Source organism: Microcaecilia unicolor, chromosome 2 (genome assembly GCF_901765095.1).
Source record: "Microcaecilia unicolor chromosome 2, aMicUni1.1, whole genome shotgun sequence".
Taxonomy (NCBI): domain Eukaryota; kingdom Metazoa; phylum Chordata; class Amphibia; order Gymnophiona; family Siphonopidae; genus Microcaecilia; species Microcaecilia unicolor.
In genome coordinates, this window is record NC_044032.1 from 610,220,853 (window position 1) to 610,239,662 (window position 18,810).

Below are 18,810 nucleotides of genomic sequence, written 5' to 3' on the forward strand. Positions count from 1 at the left end.
GCTCAATAGCCAGGCCGTAAGACCAAAGGGGGAGGGATCCTCCATCACCACGGGACCCTGATGTAACAGGCCCTGCTCCACTGGCAGCCGCAGAGGATCGTCGACTGAGAGCCTGATCAAGTCCGCATACCAGGGACGCCTGGGCCAATCCGGACCCACCAGGATTACCCTGCCGGGATGCTTTGCCACCCGGTCTAGCACCCTGCCCAACATGGGCCAGGGCGGGAACACATAGAGAAGCTCTTGTGTCGGCCACTGTTGGAGAAGAGCATCTACTCCCAGGGATCGAGGGTCCCGTCCTCTGCTGAAAAAGCGCGGCACTTGGCAATTGGCCGATGACGCCATCAGATCTAGGCTCGGCTGGCCCCAGCGCTTCGTGATGTCCAAGAACGCCTGAGCAGATAGCTGCCACTCTCCGGGCTCCAAGGTATGGCGACTGAGAAAGTCCGCCTTGACATTCATGACTCCGGCAATGTGGGCCACTGAAAGCTGCTCCAGGTTCGCTTCCGCCCACTGGCAAAGATTCATAGCCTCCTTGGCTAGAGGGGCGCTCTTGGTACCTCCCTGGCGGTTGACATAGGCCACAGCCGTGGCATTGTCCGACAGGACCCGTACAGGCTTCAACACCAGTAGCGGGATGAACTCCAAAAGCGCCAACCGAATGGCTCTGAGTTCCAGGAGGTTGATAGACCACTTTGCCTCTGCAGGAGACCAGAGCCCCTGCGCTGTCCCTTCCCAAGCAGTGGGCTCCCCAGCCCGACAACGAGGCGTTCGTCGTGACGACAATCCACTCTGGGGTCACCAGAGGCATTCCCGCAGACAACTTGTCTGTCTGCATCCACCAGCTCAGCGCCTTGCGCACTGCTGGGTCCAAGGGAAGGTGCACAGCATAATCCTCCGACATCGGAGTCCAGCGCTGCAGCAAAGAGTGTTGAAGTGGTCTCATATGAGCCCTGGCCCAGGGCACAACTTCCATCGTGGCCGTCATAGAGCCCAACAGCTGCACATAGTCCCAAGCCCGAAGGGGAGAGGCTACTAGGAACTGGTCCACCTGAGCCTGAAGTTTGACAATCCGATTGTCTGGCAGGAACACTCTGCCCACTTGGGTGTCGAATCGAACTCCCAGGTACTCCAGGGACTGAGTCGGGCGCAGCTGGCTCTTCTCCCAGTTGATGATCCATCCCAGGGAGCTCAAAAGAGCAACTACCCGGTCCACAGCTTTGCCGCACTCTGCATAAGAGGGGGCTCGGATCAACCAGTCGTCCAGATAAGGATGGACTTGTACCCCTTCCTTTCGTAGGAAGGCCGCGATGACCACCATTACTTTGGAAAAGGTCCGCGGAGCAGTAGCCAACCCGAAAGGGAGGGCTCTGAACTGGAAGTGTCGTCCCAGGACTGCAAAACGCAGAAAGCGTTGATGAGGAGGCCAGATGGGAATATGCAGGTACGCTTCCTTGATGTCTAAGGATGCCAGGAACTCTCCTGCCTTCACTGCCGCTATAACAGAGCGGAGAGTCTCCATGCGAAAGTGCCGCACTTTCAAGGCCCGATTGACCCCTTTGAGGTCGAGGATAGGCCGGACAGAACCTCCTTTCTTTGGTACCACAAAGTAAATGGAGTAACGTCCCTTGCCAAGCTGACTTTCTGGCACCGGAACGACCGCGCCCAGGCAGATCAGATTGTCCAAGGTCTGCTGCACTGCCACAGCTTTGACCGGAGACTTGCAGGGAGAGAGTACAAACCCGTCTTCTAAGGGTCGGCAGAACTCTAGTTTGTAGCCGTCTCTGATGACTTCCAGCACCCACGCGTCTGAAGTTATTGTGGTCCACTCGCCCAGAAACGAGGACAGCCTTCCTCCAATCTGCACTGGGGCGTGGACCAAGACCCCGTCATTGGGTACGAGACCCTGGGGGAGGACCGGAGGGAGCACCTCCGGGACGGCGGTCTCTGCGAAAGGAATGCTGCTTGGGGGAGAAATTCCTCTTGAAGGAAGAGGGGGCAGAGGAACCCGACTTGCCCGGGCGGTACCGACGGGCTTCCTGCAGCCATCCTCTGGAGGTACCGGGACGAGTACTAGCCCGAGCCCTGACCTCTGGTAATTTCTTGCCCTTAGACGTGCCGAGATCGGTCACGAGTTTGTCCAGCTCGACCCCAAAGAGCAGCTTGCCTTTAAAAGGCAACCTAGCCAGGCGGGATTTAGAGGCGTGGTCAGCAGACCAATGTTTCAGCCAAAGCCACCGCCGCGCAGAGATTGTCTGAGCCATGCCTTTCGCTGAGGCCCTCAAGACATCATACAGCAAGTCTGCCAAATAGGCTAAGCCCGATTCCAGGGCCGGCCAATCAGCCCTCAAGGAATGATCCGAGGGGGAAGCCCGCTGCACCATAGTCAGGCATGCCCTGGCCACATAGGAGCCGCAAACTGAGGCCTGCAAACTTAAAGCAGCCGCCTCAAAGGACGACCTTAAGGCCGCCTCCAATCTTCTGTCTTGGGCGTCCTTTAGGGCTGTGCCACCTTCCACCGGCAAAGCCGTTTTCTTAGTCACCGCAGTGATTAAAGAATCCACGGTAGGCCACAGATAGGCCTCACGTTCACTCACAGCCAAAGGATAGAGGCGGGACATAGCCCTAGCCACTTTAAGGCTCGCTTCCGGGACATCCCATTGAGCCGAAATTAAGGTGTGCATGGCATCATGCACGTGGAAGGTTCTAGGCGGGCGCTTCGTCCCCAGCATAATGGCAGAGCCAACAGGGGCTGAGGGAGAGACGTCCTCCGGAGAGGAAATCTTCAAAGTGTCCATGGCCTGTAACAACAGGTTGGGCAAATCCTCTGGGCTAAAAAGCCGCGCTGCAGAGGGGTCATCCGCTCCATCCGAGCGGGGATCTATCTCCTCCAAGGAATCCGCAAAGGACCGTTGGGAGACCTCAGACACGCTGCCCTCATCTACATCGGAGGAGACAAAGTCCTCCAAGGCCTGGGAATCAACCCGAGGGCGTTTACCTCTGGGAACCTCAACCTCTTTACCAGAAGAGGGAGCAGGGGCAGCGTTTTGCATGAGGAAAGCCTGATGCAGCAGCAAAACAAACTCGGGGGAGAAACCCCCCAGACTGTGCACTTCCGCAGCCTGGGCAACAGCCCTAGACGCACCCTCAACCGGCGTTCGCAAGAGCAGGGGAGAGACATGCTGCGCATCCAAAATGGCGTCCGGCGCGACACTCCGCGAAGGAGCCGCGCGGGAAGAACGGCGCTTAACTTTAGCCGCTTTTGTGCCGTCGCCCAAATTAAGGGCGTTCATGGCATTAATGTCTCCAACCTCAAGGGCGGCCCACGAAGAAGCCGTCCGAGCCGCGTGGCCGGCCAAGATGGCGGAGGCGAGGAGCGGGGGATGGGCGTTTATGGCGGGAAAAACCGCCACGCCAGAGGAAGGACCGGGACATTCATCGGTCACTAAACTGTCACCCATCAAGGGCGAATCAGGCTGTAAAACCCCCGCATCCCTTCTAGAAGCGCTCCAGCGATCCGGGGAGCGACCCTTTGCGCCCTCGCCCTCCGACGCCATATGCCACGAGGAGAAGAATCGGGGAACCCCCTGCCCGCTATAAAAAGGTAAAATTACCTGCTTGCCGCTCCGAGCTGTAACGAACTGGTGTCCCAGTGAGTAGCTGCAATGAACGTTTAAATAAACGTCGAAATAAACGCCTTTAAGGACGTTTAAAAAATTTTTTTTTTTTTTTTTTTTTAACGGAGCCAGCGGGAGGGGGGAGAAAAGGAGGGACCTGGCACCACCAGGTTTGCACTTGCTCAAAAGAGCCCTCAACCCCAGGCCTCAACAAAACCTAAGGATTAGGCTTGGAGGCCTAGCCAGAGCTGCTGCTGTGTGTGATCACCACCTGCTGAGATAGAGAACATACTGAGGAGTTTCCGGCAGCACATGACCACATATAGGGAGGCAAAAGTTTGCTCTCTATCTCCACCTGCTGGTAGATGGACACAACCCACCAGTCTATGGATTGATCAGCTTGATGATATGGAAGGAGGATAACCAGTGGACACTGTCATACCGGGATACAAATTATATCGCAGTGATAGGGTGGATCGAATTGGTGGAGGGGTAGCACTGTATGTTAAGGAGTGCCTTGAATCAACTAGATTGAAGATTATTTAGGAAACAAAACACATCTTGGAATCCCTATGGATTGAACTTCCATGTGTAAAGGGGAAAAGGACAGTGATAGGTGTGTACTACTGTCCGTCTGGACAGGATGAACAGATGGATGTAGAAATGTTAGCGGAAATTAAGGAGGCTACCAAATTGGGCAACACGATAATAATAGGTGATTTCAATTACCCTGATATTGACTGGGTAAATGTAACATCAGGGCGTGCTAGAGAGGTTACATTCCTTGATGAAATCAAGGACTGATTTATGGAGCAGCTGGTACAGGAGCCGACAAAAGAAGGAAAAATTCTAGACCTAGTCCTTAATGGAGCACGTGATCTGGTGCAGGAGGTAATGGTGATGGGGCCGCTTTGGTAACAGTGATCATAATATGATCAGATTTGATATTAGCTTTGAAGAAAGTATAAACAGAAAATCCAATACGCTAGCGTTTAACTTTCAAAAAGGAGACTATGATAAAATGAGAAGAACAGTGAAAAGAAACCAAAGAGGAGCAGTTGCGAGAGTCAAAAATTTACATCAGGCATGGATGCTATTCAAAAATACCATCCTGGAAGCCCAGGCCAAATATATTCTGTGTATTAAAAAAGGAGGGAGGAAGACCAAACGACAGCCAGCATGGTTAAAAAGTAAGGTGAAGGAAGCTATTAGAGCTAAAAGAAAATCCTTCAGCAAATAGAAGAAGGAACCAACTGAAAAAAATAAGAAACAGCATAAGGAATGTCAAGTCAAATGCAAAGCGCTGATAAGGAAGGCAAAAACACATAGTAAAATGTTTTTAGGTATATTAAAATAAAGAAGCTTGCAAAAGAATCGGTTCGACCGCTAGATGACCAAGGGATAAAGGGGGCGATCAGGGAAGACAAAGCCATAGCGGAGAAATTAAATGAATTCTTTGCTTCGGTCTTCACCGAAGATTTTGGAATGATACCGGTGCCAGAAATGGTATAGTTGACGAGTCGGAGAAACTGAATGAAATCTCTATAAACCTAGAGGATGTAATGGGGCAATTTAACAAACTGAAGAGTAGCAAATCTCCTGGACCAGATGGTATTCATCCCAGAGTACTGATAGAATTAAAAAATGAGCTGGCAGAACTATTGTTAGCAATATGTAATTTCTCTTTAAAATCTTGAGTGGTCACCAGAAGATCAGAGGGTAGCCCGTATAACACCGATATTAATAAAGGTTCCAGAGGGGATCCGGGAAATTATAGACCGGTGAGCCTGACGTCGGTGCCGGGCAAAATGGTTGAGACTATTTTAAGTACATAAGTAATGCCACACTGGGAAAAGACCAAGGGTCCATCGAGCCCAGCATCCTGTCCACGACAGCAGCCAATCCAGGCCAAGGGCACCTGGCAAGATTCCCAAACGTACAAACATTCTATACATGTTATTCCTGGAATTGTGGATTTTTCCCAAGTCCATTTAGTAGCGGTTTATGGACTTGTCCTTTAGGAAACCGTCTAACCCCTTTTTAAACTCTGCTAAGCTAACCGCCTTCACCACGTTCTCCGGCAACGAATTCCAGAGTTTAATTACGCATTGGGTGAAGAAAAATTTTCTCCAATTTGTTTTAAATTTACTACACTGTAGTTTCATTGCATGCCCCCTAGTCCTAGTATTTTTGGAAAGCGTGAACAGACGCTTCACATCCACCTGTTCCACTCCACTCATTATTTTATATAGCTCTATCATGTCTCCCCTCAGCCGTCTTGTCTCCAAGCTGAAAAGCCCTAGCCTCCTTAGTCTTTCTTCATAGGGAAGTCGTCCCATCCCCGCTATCATTCTAGTCGCCCTTTGCTGTACCTTTTCCAATTCCACCATATCTTTCTTGAGATGCGAGCCCCGCTACTGATTTGCGCTTGCCACATTTAGAACAGCGCTTTACAGTCTCCGCAGCCATCGCCGAAAACAGCGGTAAAATTCAAAATATGGTGGTTCGTGCCAAAAACGTCCTGATCGCGGGCCCACCCCGGAGGAGTCCGAAAACACTCTTACCTCACTAGACCGAGTATCACAGCTCCGGTCCTGCAGAAGAATCTCAAGAAAAAACCCTCTTTTCCAAGATCGCTGCACTAAAGCGCGACGCGACTTTAATTATTTTTTTTTAACGCTGTGAGGAAAGCAGAGGCAAAAGAGGTAAATAAAAACACTCCGGAGGCTCAGATAAGTGGGAAAGGCAGGGAAAGACGAACCAATGTGCCTGCATCCACTGAGTGGGAAAGGACAGGGAAAAGCAAGCTAATATGTCCACATCCACGGGGGCATGGGTAAGGCAGGGAAAGGGCTGACCTATGTGCCTTCAAAGTGAAGCTGCTATAGCCTCTAACACCCCGGCTAACAACTGGCAAGCCAGGAGTCACTCCCAGGCAGATTTCTGATGGAGCTAGAAGAAGCTGCAGCCACCCTGCTTGGGGAGATAGAGAATACTGAAGAGGCAGTGGAGCTAGCTGGCCATGAGGCACTGAGAAAAGTTGAGTGTTCTCTATCTCCCCCTGCTGGTTGATGGACACAACCCATACGTAATGGCTTCATCTGCTTGATGACAAGGAACATCCTGTTCTTCAAGTATTCGGGGCCATTTCATTCAAGGGCCTTGAAGATCAGACATGGAGGGGCATAATCGAACGGCGCCGGCCAAATACTACTACTACTACTACTACTACTATTTAGCATTTCTATAGCGCTACAAGGCATACGCAGCGCTGCACAAACATAGAAGAAAGACAGTCCCTGCTCAAAGAGCTTACAATCTAATAGACAAAAAATAAAGTAAGCAAATCAAATCAATTAGTGTGTTCAGGAAGGAGGAGGGTAGGTGGAGGCAGGTGGTTACAAGTGGTTACGAGTCAAAAGCAATGTTAAAGAGATGGGCTTTCAGTCTAGATTTAAAGGTGGCCAAGGAAGGGGCAAGACGTAGGGGCTCAGGAAGTTTATTCCAGGCGTAGGGTGCAGTGAGACAGAAGGTGCGAAGTCTGGAGTTGGCAGTAGTGGAGAAGGGAACAGATAAGAAGGATTTATCCATGGAGCGGAGTGCACGGGAAGGGGTGTAGGGAAGGACGAGTGTGGAGAGATACTGGGGAGCAGCAGAGTGAGTACATTTATAGGTTAGTAGAAGAAGTTTGAACAGGATGCGAAAACGGATAGGGAGCCAGTGAAGTGACTTGAGGAGAGGGGTAGTATGAGTAAAGCGACCCTGGCGGAAGACGAGACGGGCAGCAGAGTTTTGAACCGATTGGAGAGGGGAGAGGTGACTAAGTGGGAGGCCAGCAAGAAGCAGATTGCAGTAGTCTAAACGAGAGGTGACAAGGGTGTGGATGAGGGTTTTGGTAGAGTGCTCGGAAAGAAAGGGGCGGATTTTATGGATGTTGTAAAGAAAGAAACGACAGGTCTTGGCGGTCTGCTGGATGTGAGCAGAGAAGGAGAGAGAAGAGTCAAAGATGACCCCAAGGTTTCGAGCCAAGGAGACAGGGAGAATGAGAGAGCCATCAACAGAAATAGAAAACGGGGGGAGTGGGGAGGTGGGTTTGGGGGGAAAAATGAGAAGTTCGGTTTTGGTCATGTTTAATTTCAGGTGGCGTTGAGACATCCAGATAGCAATGTCAGACAAGCACGCTGAAACTTTGGTTTGGATGCAAGGTGAGATATCAGGGGTAGAAAGGTAGATTTGTGAGTCATCAGCATAGAGATGGTAGGAAAAGCCATGGGATGAGATTAATGAACCAAGGGAAGAAGTGTAGATAGAAAAGAGGAGGGGACCAAGAACAGAACCCTGAGGTACGCCGACAGGCAGAGGGATAGAAGTAGAAGAGGATCCACCAGAGTGAACACTAAAGGTGCGGAGGGAGAGGTAGGAAGAGAACCAGGAAAGGACAGAGCCCTGGAATCCAAGTGAGGACAGGATATCAAGGAGTATGCTGTGATCGACAGTGTCAAAAGCAGCGGAAAGATCAAGAAGAATGAGGATGGAATAGAGACCTCTGGATTTAGGCCAGTAATAGGTCATTGGAGACTTTAGTAAGAGCAGTTTCGATTGAGTGGAGAGGGCGAAAACCAGATTGTAGTGGGTCATGAATAGCATGTGAGGAGAGAAAATCAAGGCAGCGGCGAACAGCACGCTCAAGTAATTTGGAGAGAAAAGGGAGGAGGGAGATGGGTCGATAATTAGAGGGACAAGTAGGGTCGAGTGAAGGCTTCTTAAGGAGAGGTGTGACCACAGCATGTTTAAAGGCAGTAGGGACAGTTGCAGTGGAAAGTGAGAGGTTGAGAATGTGACAGATAAAAGGAATAAGAGCAGGTGAGATGGCATTAAGAAGGTGGGTGGGAATGGGATCAGAGGAACAGGTGGTACATTTTGAGGAAGAAAGGAGAAGTGTAGTTTCCTCTATAGTAACTTCAGGAAAGGAGGAAAAAGAATGAGGGGAAGGAGAGAGAGGGGAACAGACTAGTGGAGGGAGAGGTGGCGAGGTAGAGAAGGTAAAATTATGTATCATACCTGATAATTTTCTTTCCATTAATCATAGCTGATCAATCCATAGACTGGTGGGTTGTGTCCATCTACCAGCAGGTGGAGATAGAGAGCAATCCTTTTGCCTCCCTATATGTGGTCATGTGCTGCCGGAAACTCCTCAGTATGTCGATATCCAAGCTCCATCCGCAGGACTCAGCACTTAGAGAATTACACCCACAAAGGGACACTCTGCCCAGCTTACCACCGCCGAAACGGGGGAGGGGAATTAACCCAGCTCATCCCCACACAAGTGGGGGAGGGGAATCCGTCCAGCTCATCCCCGCGGAGCGGGGGAGGGACACCACCCCGCCAATGCGGGGGGATCTGGCTTATCCTGCAACCGCAACCGCGGGAGGAGCTGACTGACCCTAACACCGCCGAAGCGGGAGGGAGCGCCGGCAGAATTTAGGTCTCAATCCAGCCCCGTAAAACGGAGGGGAGAGGAATGCAGCAGCTCACTGTAACACAAACTCGTCTCAACTCTTGAAGAATCCAATTGAAAAAACTTGAACACGAAGTCCTTCTGAACAGGAACTGAAGACTAAACTTGAACCTGAAATGCAACCAGAATATAAACAGTACAGATATCTGGGAGGGGCTATGGATTGATCAGCTATGATTAATGGAAAGAAAATTATCAGGTATGATACATAATTTTACCTTCCATATCATCATGCTGATCAATCCATAGACTGGTGGGATGTACCGAAGCAGTACTCACCCAGGGCGGGACATTGAAATCCCTGACTGCAACACTGAAGCTTCAAACCGGGCCTCCGCCCGAGCAGCCACAGTCAAGCGGTAATGCCTGGAGAAGGTATGGGCCGATGCCCAAGTTGCCGCCTTGCAAATCTCTTCCAAGGAGACGGACCCGACCTCTGCCATCGAGGCCGCCTCAGCTCTAGTGGAGTGAGCCTTCAGCTGAATAGGCGGCACCTTCCCCGTGGCCACATAAGCTGCTGCAATGGCTTCCTTGACCCATCTTGTCACTGTAGGCTTAGCAGCCTGCAGACCCTTACGAGGACCTGCAAACAGGACAAACAGATGATCCGTCTTCCGGAAATCATTGGTCACTTCCAAGTATCTGATGATGACTCGTCTCACATCCAGATATTTAAGAGCAGAGTATTCCTCTGGGTAGTCCTCCCTACGAAAGGAAGGGAGACAGAGCTGCTGATTCACATGGAAGCGAGAAACAATCTTGGGCAGGAAGGAAGGCACTGTGCGAATAGTCACTCCTGCCTCAGTGAACTGCAGAAAAGGCTCTCGACATGAGAGTGCCTGGAGCTGGGAAATTCTTCTGGCTGAAGTGATAGCCACCAAAAAGACTGCTTTCAACGTCAGGTCTTTTAGAGATGCCCTCGACAAGGGTTCAAAAGGCGGCTTCTGCAAGGCTCTTAGCACCAGGTTGAGATTCCACGCAGGCACCACTGAGTGCAGAGGAGGGCGCAGGTGATTAACTCCCTTGAGAAAACGCACCACATCTGGCTGCGAAGCCAGGGAAGCACCCTTTAGGCAGCCCCTGAAGCAAGCCAGAGCCGCTACCTGGACTTTAAGGGAACTGAGCGACAGGCCTTTCTCCAGACCTTCTTGCAGGAACGCCAACACTGAAGAAATTGGAGCAGTGAAGGGAGAAAGTGAGCCTGCTTCACACCACGCTGCAAAGGTACGCCAAACCCTGGCGTAAGCAGTAGAAGTAGAGCGCTTCCTCGCTCTCAGCATAGTGGCGATGACCTTGTCTTAGAAGCCCTTCTTCCTCAGACGCTGCCGCTCAATAGCCAGGCTGTAAGACCAAAGGGGGAGGGATCCTTCATCACCACGGGACCCTGATGCAACAGGCCCTGCTCCACTGGCAATCGCAGAGGGTCGTCCACTGAGAGCCTGATCAAGTCCGCATACCAGGGACGTCTGGGCCAGTCCGGACCCACCAGGATTATCCGGCCCGGATGCTTTGCCACCCGGTCTAGCACCCTGCCCAACATGGGCCAGGGCGGGAACACATAGAGAAGCTCCTGTGTCAGCCACTGTTGGAGAAGAGCATCTACTCCCAGGGATCGAGGGTCCCGTCCTCTGCTGAAAAAGCGCGGCACTTGGCAATTGGCCGATGATGCCATCAGATCTAGGCTCGGCTGGCCCCAGCGCTTCGTGATGTCCAAGAACGCCTGAGACGATAACTGCCACTCTCCGGGATCCAAGGTATGGCGACAGAGAAAGTCCGCCTTGACATTCATGACTCCGGCAATGTGGGCCGCTGACAGCTGCTCCAGGCTCGCTTCCGCCCACTGGCATAGATTCATGGCCTCCTTGGCTAGAGGGGCGCTCTTGGTACCTCCCTAGCGGTTGACATAGGCCACAGCCGTGGCATTGTCCGACAGGACCCGTACTGGCTTCAACGCCAGTATCGGGAGGAACTGCAATAGCGCCAACCGAATGGCTCTGAGTTCCAGGAGGTTGATAGACCACTTTGCCTCTGCAGGAGACCAGAGCCCCTGCGCTGTCCTTCCCAAACAGTGGGCTCCCCAGCCCGTCAAAGAGGCGTCCGTCGTGACGACAATCCACTCCGGGGTCACAAGAGGCATCCCTGCAGACAACTTGTCTGTCTTCAGCCACCAGCTCAGCGCCTTGCGCACTGCTGGGTCCAAGGGAAGGTGCACAGCATAATCCTCCGACACCGGAGTCCAGCGCTGCAGCAGAGAGTGTTGTAGTGGTCTCATATGACCCCTGGCCCAGGGCACTACTTCCATCGTGGCCGTCATAGAGCCAAACAGCTGCACATAGTCCCAAGCCCGAAGCGGAGAGGCTACTAGGAACTGGTCCACCTGAGCCTGAAGTTTGACAATCCGATTGTCCGGCAGGAACACTCTGCCCACTTGGGTGTCGAATCGAACTCCCAGATACTCCAGGGACTGAGTCGGGCGCAGCTGGCTTTTCTCCCAGTTGATGATCCACCCCAGGGAGCTCAAAAGAGCAACCACCCGGTCCACAGCTTTGCCGCACTCTGCATAAGAGGGGGCTCGGATCAACCAGTCGTCCAGATAAGGATGGACTTGTACTACTTCCTTTCGCAGGAAGGCCGCGATGACCACCATTACCTTGGAGAAGGTCCGCGGAGCAGTAGCCAACCCGAACGGGAGGGCTCTGAACTGGAAGTGTCGGCCCAGGACTGCAAAACGCAGAAAGCGTTGATGAGGAGGCCAGATGGGAATATGCAAGTACGCTTCCTTGATGTCCAAGGATGCCAGGAACTGCCCTGCCTTCACTGCCGCTATAACAGAGCGGAGAGTCTCCATGCGAAAGTGCCGAACTTTCAAGGCCCGATTGACCCCTTTGAGGTCGAGGATAGGCCGTACAGAACCTCCTTTCTTTGGTACCACAAAGTAAATGGAGTAACGTCCCTTGCCAAGCTGATTTTCTGGCTCCGGAACGACCGCACCCAGGCGGATGAGATTGTCCAAGGTCTGCTGCACTGCCACAGCTTTGACCGGAGACTTGCAGGGAGAGAGTACAAACCCGTCTCTTAAGGGTCGGCAGAACTCTAGCTCGTAGCCGTCTCTGATGACTTCCAGCACCCAAGCGTCTGAAGTTACCCTGGTCCACTCGCCCAGAAACGAGGACAGGCGTCCTCCAATCTGCACTGGGCCATGGACCAGGACCCCGTCATTGGGTACGAGACCCTGGGGGAGGACCGGAGGGCGCACCTCCGGGACGGCGGTCTCTGCGAAAGGAATGCTGCTTGGGGGAGAAGTTCCTCTTGAAGGAAGAGGGGGCAGAGGAGCCCGACTTGCCCGGGCGGTACCGACGGGCTTCCTGAAACCGTCCTCTGGAGTTACCGGGGCGAGCACTGGCCCGAGCCCTGACCTCTGGTAACCTCTTGCCCTTAGACATGCCGAGATCGGTCACAATTTTGTCCAGCTCGACCCCAAAGAGCAGCTTGCCTTTAAAAGGCAACTTAGCCAGGCGGGACTTAGAGGCGTGGTCAGCAGACCAATGCTTCAGCCAAAGCCACCGCCGCGCAGAGACTGTCTGAGCCATACCTTTAGCTGAGGCTCTCAAGACAACATACAGTAAGTCTGCCAAATAAGCCAAGCCCGATTCCAGGGCCGGCCAATCAGCCCTCAAGGAAGGATCCGAGGGGGAAGCCCGTTGCACAATCGTCAGGCACGCCCTGGCCACATAGGAGCCGCAAACTGAGGCCTGCAAACTTAAGGCAGCCGCCTCGAAGGACGACCTTAAGGCCGCCTCCAATCTTCTGTCTTGTGCGTCCTTTAGGGCCATGCCACCTTCTACTGGCAACGCCGTTTTCTTAGTCACCGCAGTGATTAAAGAATCCACGGTAGGCCAAAGAAAGGCCTCCCGTTCACTTTCAGGCAAAGGATAGAGGCGGGACATAGCCCTAGCCACTTTGAGGCTCGCTTCCGGGACATCCCATTGAGCCGAAATTAAGGTGTGCATGGCATCATGCACGTGGAAGGTTCCAGGCGGGCGCTTCGTCCCCAGCATAATGGCGGAGCCAACAGGGGCTGAGGGAGAGACGTCCTCTGGAGAGGAAATCTTCAAAATGCTCATGGCCTGCACTAACAGGTTGGGCAAATCCTCTGAGCGAAAGATCCGCGCTGCAGAGGGGTCATCCGCTCCATCCGAGCGGGAATCCGTCTCCTCCAAGGAATCCCCAAAGGACCGTTGGGAGAACTCAGATACGCTGCCCTCATCTACATCAGAGGAGACAGAGTCCTCTAAGGCCTGGGAATCCACCCGAGGGCGTTTACTTCCGGGGGCCTCAACCCCTTTATCGGCCAAGGGAGCAGGGGCAGCGTTTTGCATAAGGAAGGCCTGATGCAGCAGCAAAATAAACTCGGGGGAGAAACCCCCCAGACTGTGCACTTCAGCAGCCTGGGCCACAGCCCTAGATGCACCCTCAACCGGCGCTCGCAAGAGCGGGGGAGAAACATGCTGCGCATCCAAGATGGCGTCCAGCGCGACACTCCGCGAAGGAGCCGCGCGGGAAGAATGGCGCTTAACTTTAGCCGCTTTTTTGCCGTCGCCCAAATAAAGGGCGGCTATGGCATTAATGTCTCCCAGCTGAAGGGCGGCCCAAGAAGAAGCCGTCCGAGCAGAGTGGCCGGCCAAGATGGCGGAGGCGAGCAGCGGGGGATGGGCGTTTATGGCGGGAAAAACCGCCACACCGGAGGAAGAACCGGGACACTGACCGGCCTCCAAACTGACACCCAACAAGGGCGAATCAGACTTTAAGACCCCCGCATCCCCGCTAGAAGCGCACACGCGGTCCGGGGAGCGATTCTTCGCGCCCTCGCCCTCCGACACCATAGGCCACGTGGAGATCGATCGGGGAACCCCCTGCCCGCTATAAAAAGGTAAAAATTACCTGCTTCTCGCTCCGAGCTGTAATGAACTGGTGTCCCAGTGAGTAGCTGCAATAAACGTTTAAATAAACGTTGAAATAAACGCCCTTAAGGACGTCCCAATTTTTTTTTTTTTTTAACTGAGCCAGCGGGAGGGGGGAGAAAAGGAGGGACCTGGCACCACCAGGTTTGCACTTGCTCAAGAAGAGCCCTCAACCCCAGGTACTCAACAAAACCTAAAAATTAGGCTTGGAGACCTAGCCAGAGCTGCTGCTGTGTGTGACCACCACCTGCTGAGATAGAGAACATACTGAGGAGTTTCCGGCAGCACATGACCACATATAGGGAGGCAAAAGGATTGCTCTCTATCTCCACCTGCTGGTAGATGGACACAACCCACCAGTCTATGGATTGATCAGCATGATGATATGGAATTCAAGGTTTATCTTTTGAACCTTGTCGTGAAAGAATTCAGCAAGGGTCTGAGGAGATAATGAAGGGGGAGTTGGGGGAGGGGGCACCTTGAGGAGAGAGTTCAATGTGGTGAAGAGAAGTCGAGGGTTAGAGCCAAGAGAGTTGGTCAGTTGGATATAATAATCCTGTTTGGCGCGTAAAAGAGGAGATTGGAAGGAGGTCAGCATGAACTTAAAGTGTAGGAAATCAGCAAGGGCCCGAGATTTCTGCCAGAGGCGTTCGGCGGAGCGGGTACAGGAACGTAGGTAGCGGATATTAGAAGTCAGCCAAGGTTGGGGTTTTGTGCGCCTTATAGGGCGGGTCATCAAAGGTGCAAGAGTGTCTAAGTCAGAGGATAGAGTATTGTTATAAGAAGAAACAGCCTCGTTGACAGACGTGGATGGTGCCACAGTAGAGAGGAGGTTTGAAACATGGGAGGATAGAGATGAAGGGTCAATATCGTGAAGATTCCTAGATAAATTAGATATAATAGGACGGGACTGGGAGGGAGGAGATTTAAGTGTGAAAGTTATAAGATGGTGATCAGAGAGGGGAAGATCAGAGGCAAGGAAACTAGAGGTTGAACAGTTGGAGGAGAAGATGAGATCAAGACAGTGACCATTTTGATGAGTGGGGGAGGTGGAGCATAGTTGAAGATTAAAGGAGGATGTTAAAGCGAGTAACTTGGAAATATAAGAGTTGGAAGGATCATTAGCAGGAATATTAAAGTCACCAAGGATGAGAGAGGGGGAGGAAGGATCATGGAAGAAGGCAAGTCAGGCATCAAAGTCACTGAGAAAGGATGAAAGGGACTTATCAGGGGGACGATAAATGACCGCTATTCGAAGAGGCAGAGGAGAGAAAAGGCGGATAGAGTGGACTTCAAAGGAGAAAAAACAGTGAGATTGAGGTGGAAGAAGGGGTTGAAATCTGGAGGAGGGAGAGAGAAGTAGTCCAACACCGCCCCCGCGACCAGTAGGGCGAGGAGTATGTGAAAAAAGATAACCACCATGGCAGAGGGCTGCGACTGAAGCAGAGTCATCAGGGCAGAGCCAGGTTTCTGTTATGGCGAGCAGATGGAGGTGACACGAGATAAAGAGGTCCTGGATATAGGGGAGTTTGTTACAGATAGAGCGGGCATTCCATCTATTTGGCCGGTGTCACAAAGAGCACTCCCGAACCGTATTATCGAAAAAGATGGCTGGCCATCTTTCGTTTCAATAATACGGTTGGGGCCGGCCAAATGTCAGAGATGGCCGGGTTTGAGATGGCCAGCATCGGTTTTCACCGATAATGGGAAACGAAGCCGGCGATCTCAAACCCAGCCAAATCCAAGGCATTTGGTCGTGGGAGGAGCCAGCATTTGTAGTGCACTGGTCCCCCTGACATGCCAGGACACCAACTGGGCACCCTAGGGGGCACTTCTAAAAATTAAAAAAAAAAAAAATAGCGCCCAGGTGCATAGCTCCTTTACCTTGGGTGCTGAGCCCCCCAAATCCCCCTAAAACCCACTCCCCACAACTCTACACCACTACCATAGCCCTTATGGGTGAAGGGGGGCACCTACATGTGGATACAGTGGGTTTTGGTGGGGGGGGGGGGGGGGGGGGTTGGAGTGCTCCCATTTACCACTACAAGTGTAACAGGTAGGGGGGATGGGCCTGGGTCCACCTGCCTGAAGTGCACTGCACCCACTAAAAACTGCTCCAGGGACTTGCATACTGCTGTCAGGGAGCTGGGTATGACATTTCAGGCTGGCATTTTTTTTTTTGGGTGAGAGGAGGTTGGTGACCACTGGGGGAGTAAGGGGAGGTCATCCCCGATTCCCTCCGGTGGTCATTTGGTCAGTTGGGGCACCTTTTTGAAGATAGGTCGTGAAAAAAAAGGGACCAAGTAAAGCCGGCAAAATGCTCGTCAAGGCTGGCTTTCTTTTTTCCATTATCGGGCGAAGCTGGCCATCTCAAAGCTCGCCCCTGTGCCGCCTTCGCTACTCGACCGAAACGCCCCCTTGAAGTTTGGCCAGCTCCGCGACGGAAAGCAGTTGGCGCCGGCCAAAATCGGCTTTCGATTATACCGATTTGGCCGGTTTCAGGAGATCGCCGGCCATCTCCCGATTTGTGTCGGAAGATGGCCGGCGATCTCCTTCGAAAATAAGCTGGATAAAGTTTTAAATTTAGCCCTCTATTGTAATGGTAGCCAATGAAGGTTTTGCAAAAATGGTGTGATGTGGTCACATCGCTTGCAACCTTCTATGACTTATAGCCCCTTCCAAATTGCTCAGGGTCTTGGCCATCAGATACTATAAAAAGTTTCTAGATCTCTTCAGAATGTCCCTGTCTACCAGTCTGCTACTGACTGCTGTTCATTCTGCAATTGTAGGAACTTCTGGCATAAAACTCCTCTGAAGAACCAGAGTCCCAGCTCTATAACCCTTTTCCAGCTGTCCTGTTGGCTTGCCCCTGATTCTACCATTAGTCTACTACTACACAGTCAACTAGAAACTTCTTCCTAAATGTGTACACCTACAAATCTGCTCTCCAAGCAGAATAATGACAAAACTAGAGGTGTGGGCAGTTTGCAATATACATAAAAGCAGCAACCTACACCACATAAGTAGGTTAAAAAGCTGTATAAAATCCTCAAAAGGAGGTGCTGTGAGCTGAAATAGAATACTTTCTCTAAAGTAATTATTTTGGTAATTACACAAATCTTAAACAGCTGATAAATTACCTGGAATTAGTTTTCTTCTAGCCATAGCAGCAGCTCTGTGAGACTCATACTCAACAAAAGCAAAGCCTCTATTTTTAGTTTTATCAGTTGCACTTGGATACACAATAACATCCACAACTCCTTCTGTAACCTTCTTCATTTCATCCAAGATTTCTTCTTTTTTCTTTTCTTTTGGAATGGCACCAATAAATAATCTGCAATTATCCAAACTCACACAAACACCAATAAATTTCCCAGGTCGAATCTCATAATTATTAAGCATCCTAATTGCAAGTTGTGCTTCCTCTTTAGTTGTGTACATCACAAATGCATAACCTCGATTCTCACCACTGAATTCCATCATAAGTCTGAATTCATATATTTTCCCTGCTCTTTCAAATACAGGAACTAATTCATCTTCATACATATCACGAGGAATCTTTCCCACAAAAACTTCACAACCTCGAGGTGGAGGAGGGCCTTCCCATCCTAAGAAACAGAAAATGAAAAATTCATGAACAATAATTCACTGAAAATTTTGTACACACTTTCTGTAATTTATAAAAAAGATAATCAAAACATTTGAATGTTCTGTACAAAATGTAAAAATTAGCAATTAAACTGACTCCTTTCAGAATGAAATGTTAATAAATAAGCAAAGTTAACAAAACAAGCATGTCTGGTTAACTTTCCTATTCACTGGCCTCAAAGTTTCACCTATTTATTAACTTTTTTCCTACCAAAGTTTAACAACTTTGAGGGAGTAGTTAATAAGCTGCAGTAAAATCTCAGGTGATTAACTTTCATGGTAGATGAATAACATAACTTGAAATCAACCTTGAAGCTGTATAATTCTGCTCTGCAGGAGCATTATGCAACTAACACAAAGCCTCATGCTCCCAGGCACCATTTTAAGGGGACAGTATAAATCAAAAACCTTATGTGGACCTCCCCCCCAAGAGACCCCCCCCATATTAGTTTCCACTCTCACCCCACCACCCCAAAGTCCTTCATAGAACCCCTAGGAACTTAGCGGGCAACAGTAACCAGGAAATGCTCCTGTTAAGCCACTGAAGACTAAGGACATTCCAGGAAGAACTCTGGGAAGGTTTTGGGATTCTGGGTAGAGCTTCATGAAAGCAAGAGGCTTCACTTGGAGGGGTCCAAGCAGAGGATTTTGGGGGAGCGGCTGACTGGCAGGGGTGGAGGAGGGGGTCCACACAGGGCTTTTCTTTACACTGGTCCCTTTAAGATGGTACTCAGGAGCACTGGGGAGTGTAAGTTCAAAGATGGTGTTATTTTATCAGGAATAATTCCGCTTGAAAAGTTTGCTGCAAGCTGCATTTGTCTATTTGCATAATAAGGTGCTTTACATATACTGGTGATTGCAGAATCTACATCAACCAGGATTTTAATAGGAGCAGGGAACTGTGAGAATAGTACACCTGTATTCACATCCCTACATTGGTTACCAGTGAACTTCCATATTAGATTCAAATTGGTAACTTTACAACATCATACTTTAGCCTGTAAAGCATCCCTGTTTATATTATTATTATATTATATTATTGTTTATATTATTATTATTATTTTAA

At 50.8% G+C, this 18,810-nt stretch overlaps 1 protein-coding gene across 1 annotated transcript in view; it reads right to left on the minus strand.

Annotated features, from left to right (window-relative positions):
• The window catches only part of RBM46 (RNA binding motif protein 46), a 53,601-nt gene that overhangs the window by 23,100 nt on the left and 11,691 nt on the right, over window positions 1-18,810 (minus strand). The window contains exon 2 of the mRNA XM_030192688.1: window positions 17,237-17,704. Within this exon, the coding sequence (XP_030048548.1) occupies window positions 17,237-17,704 (468 nt within the window). The remainder of the gene's footprint in view (window positions 1-17,236; window positions 17,705-18,810) is intronic.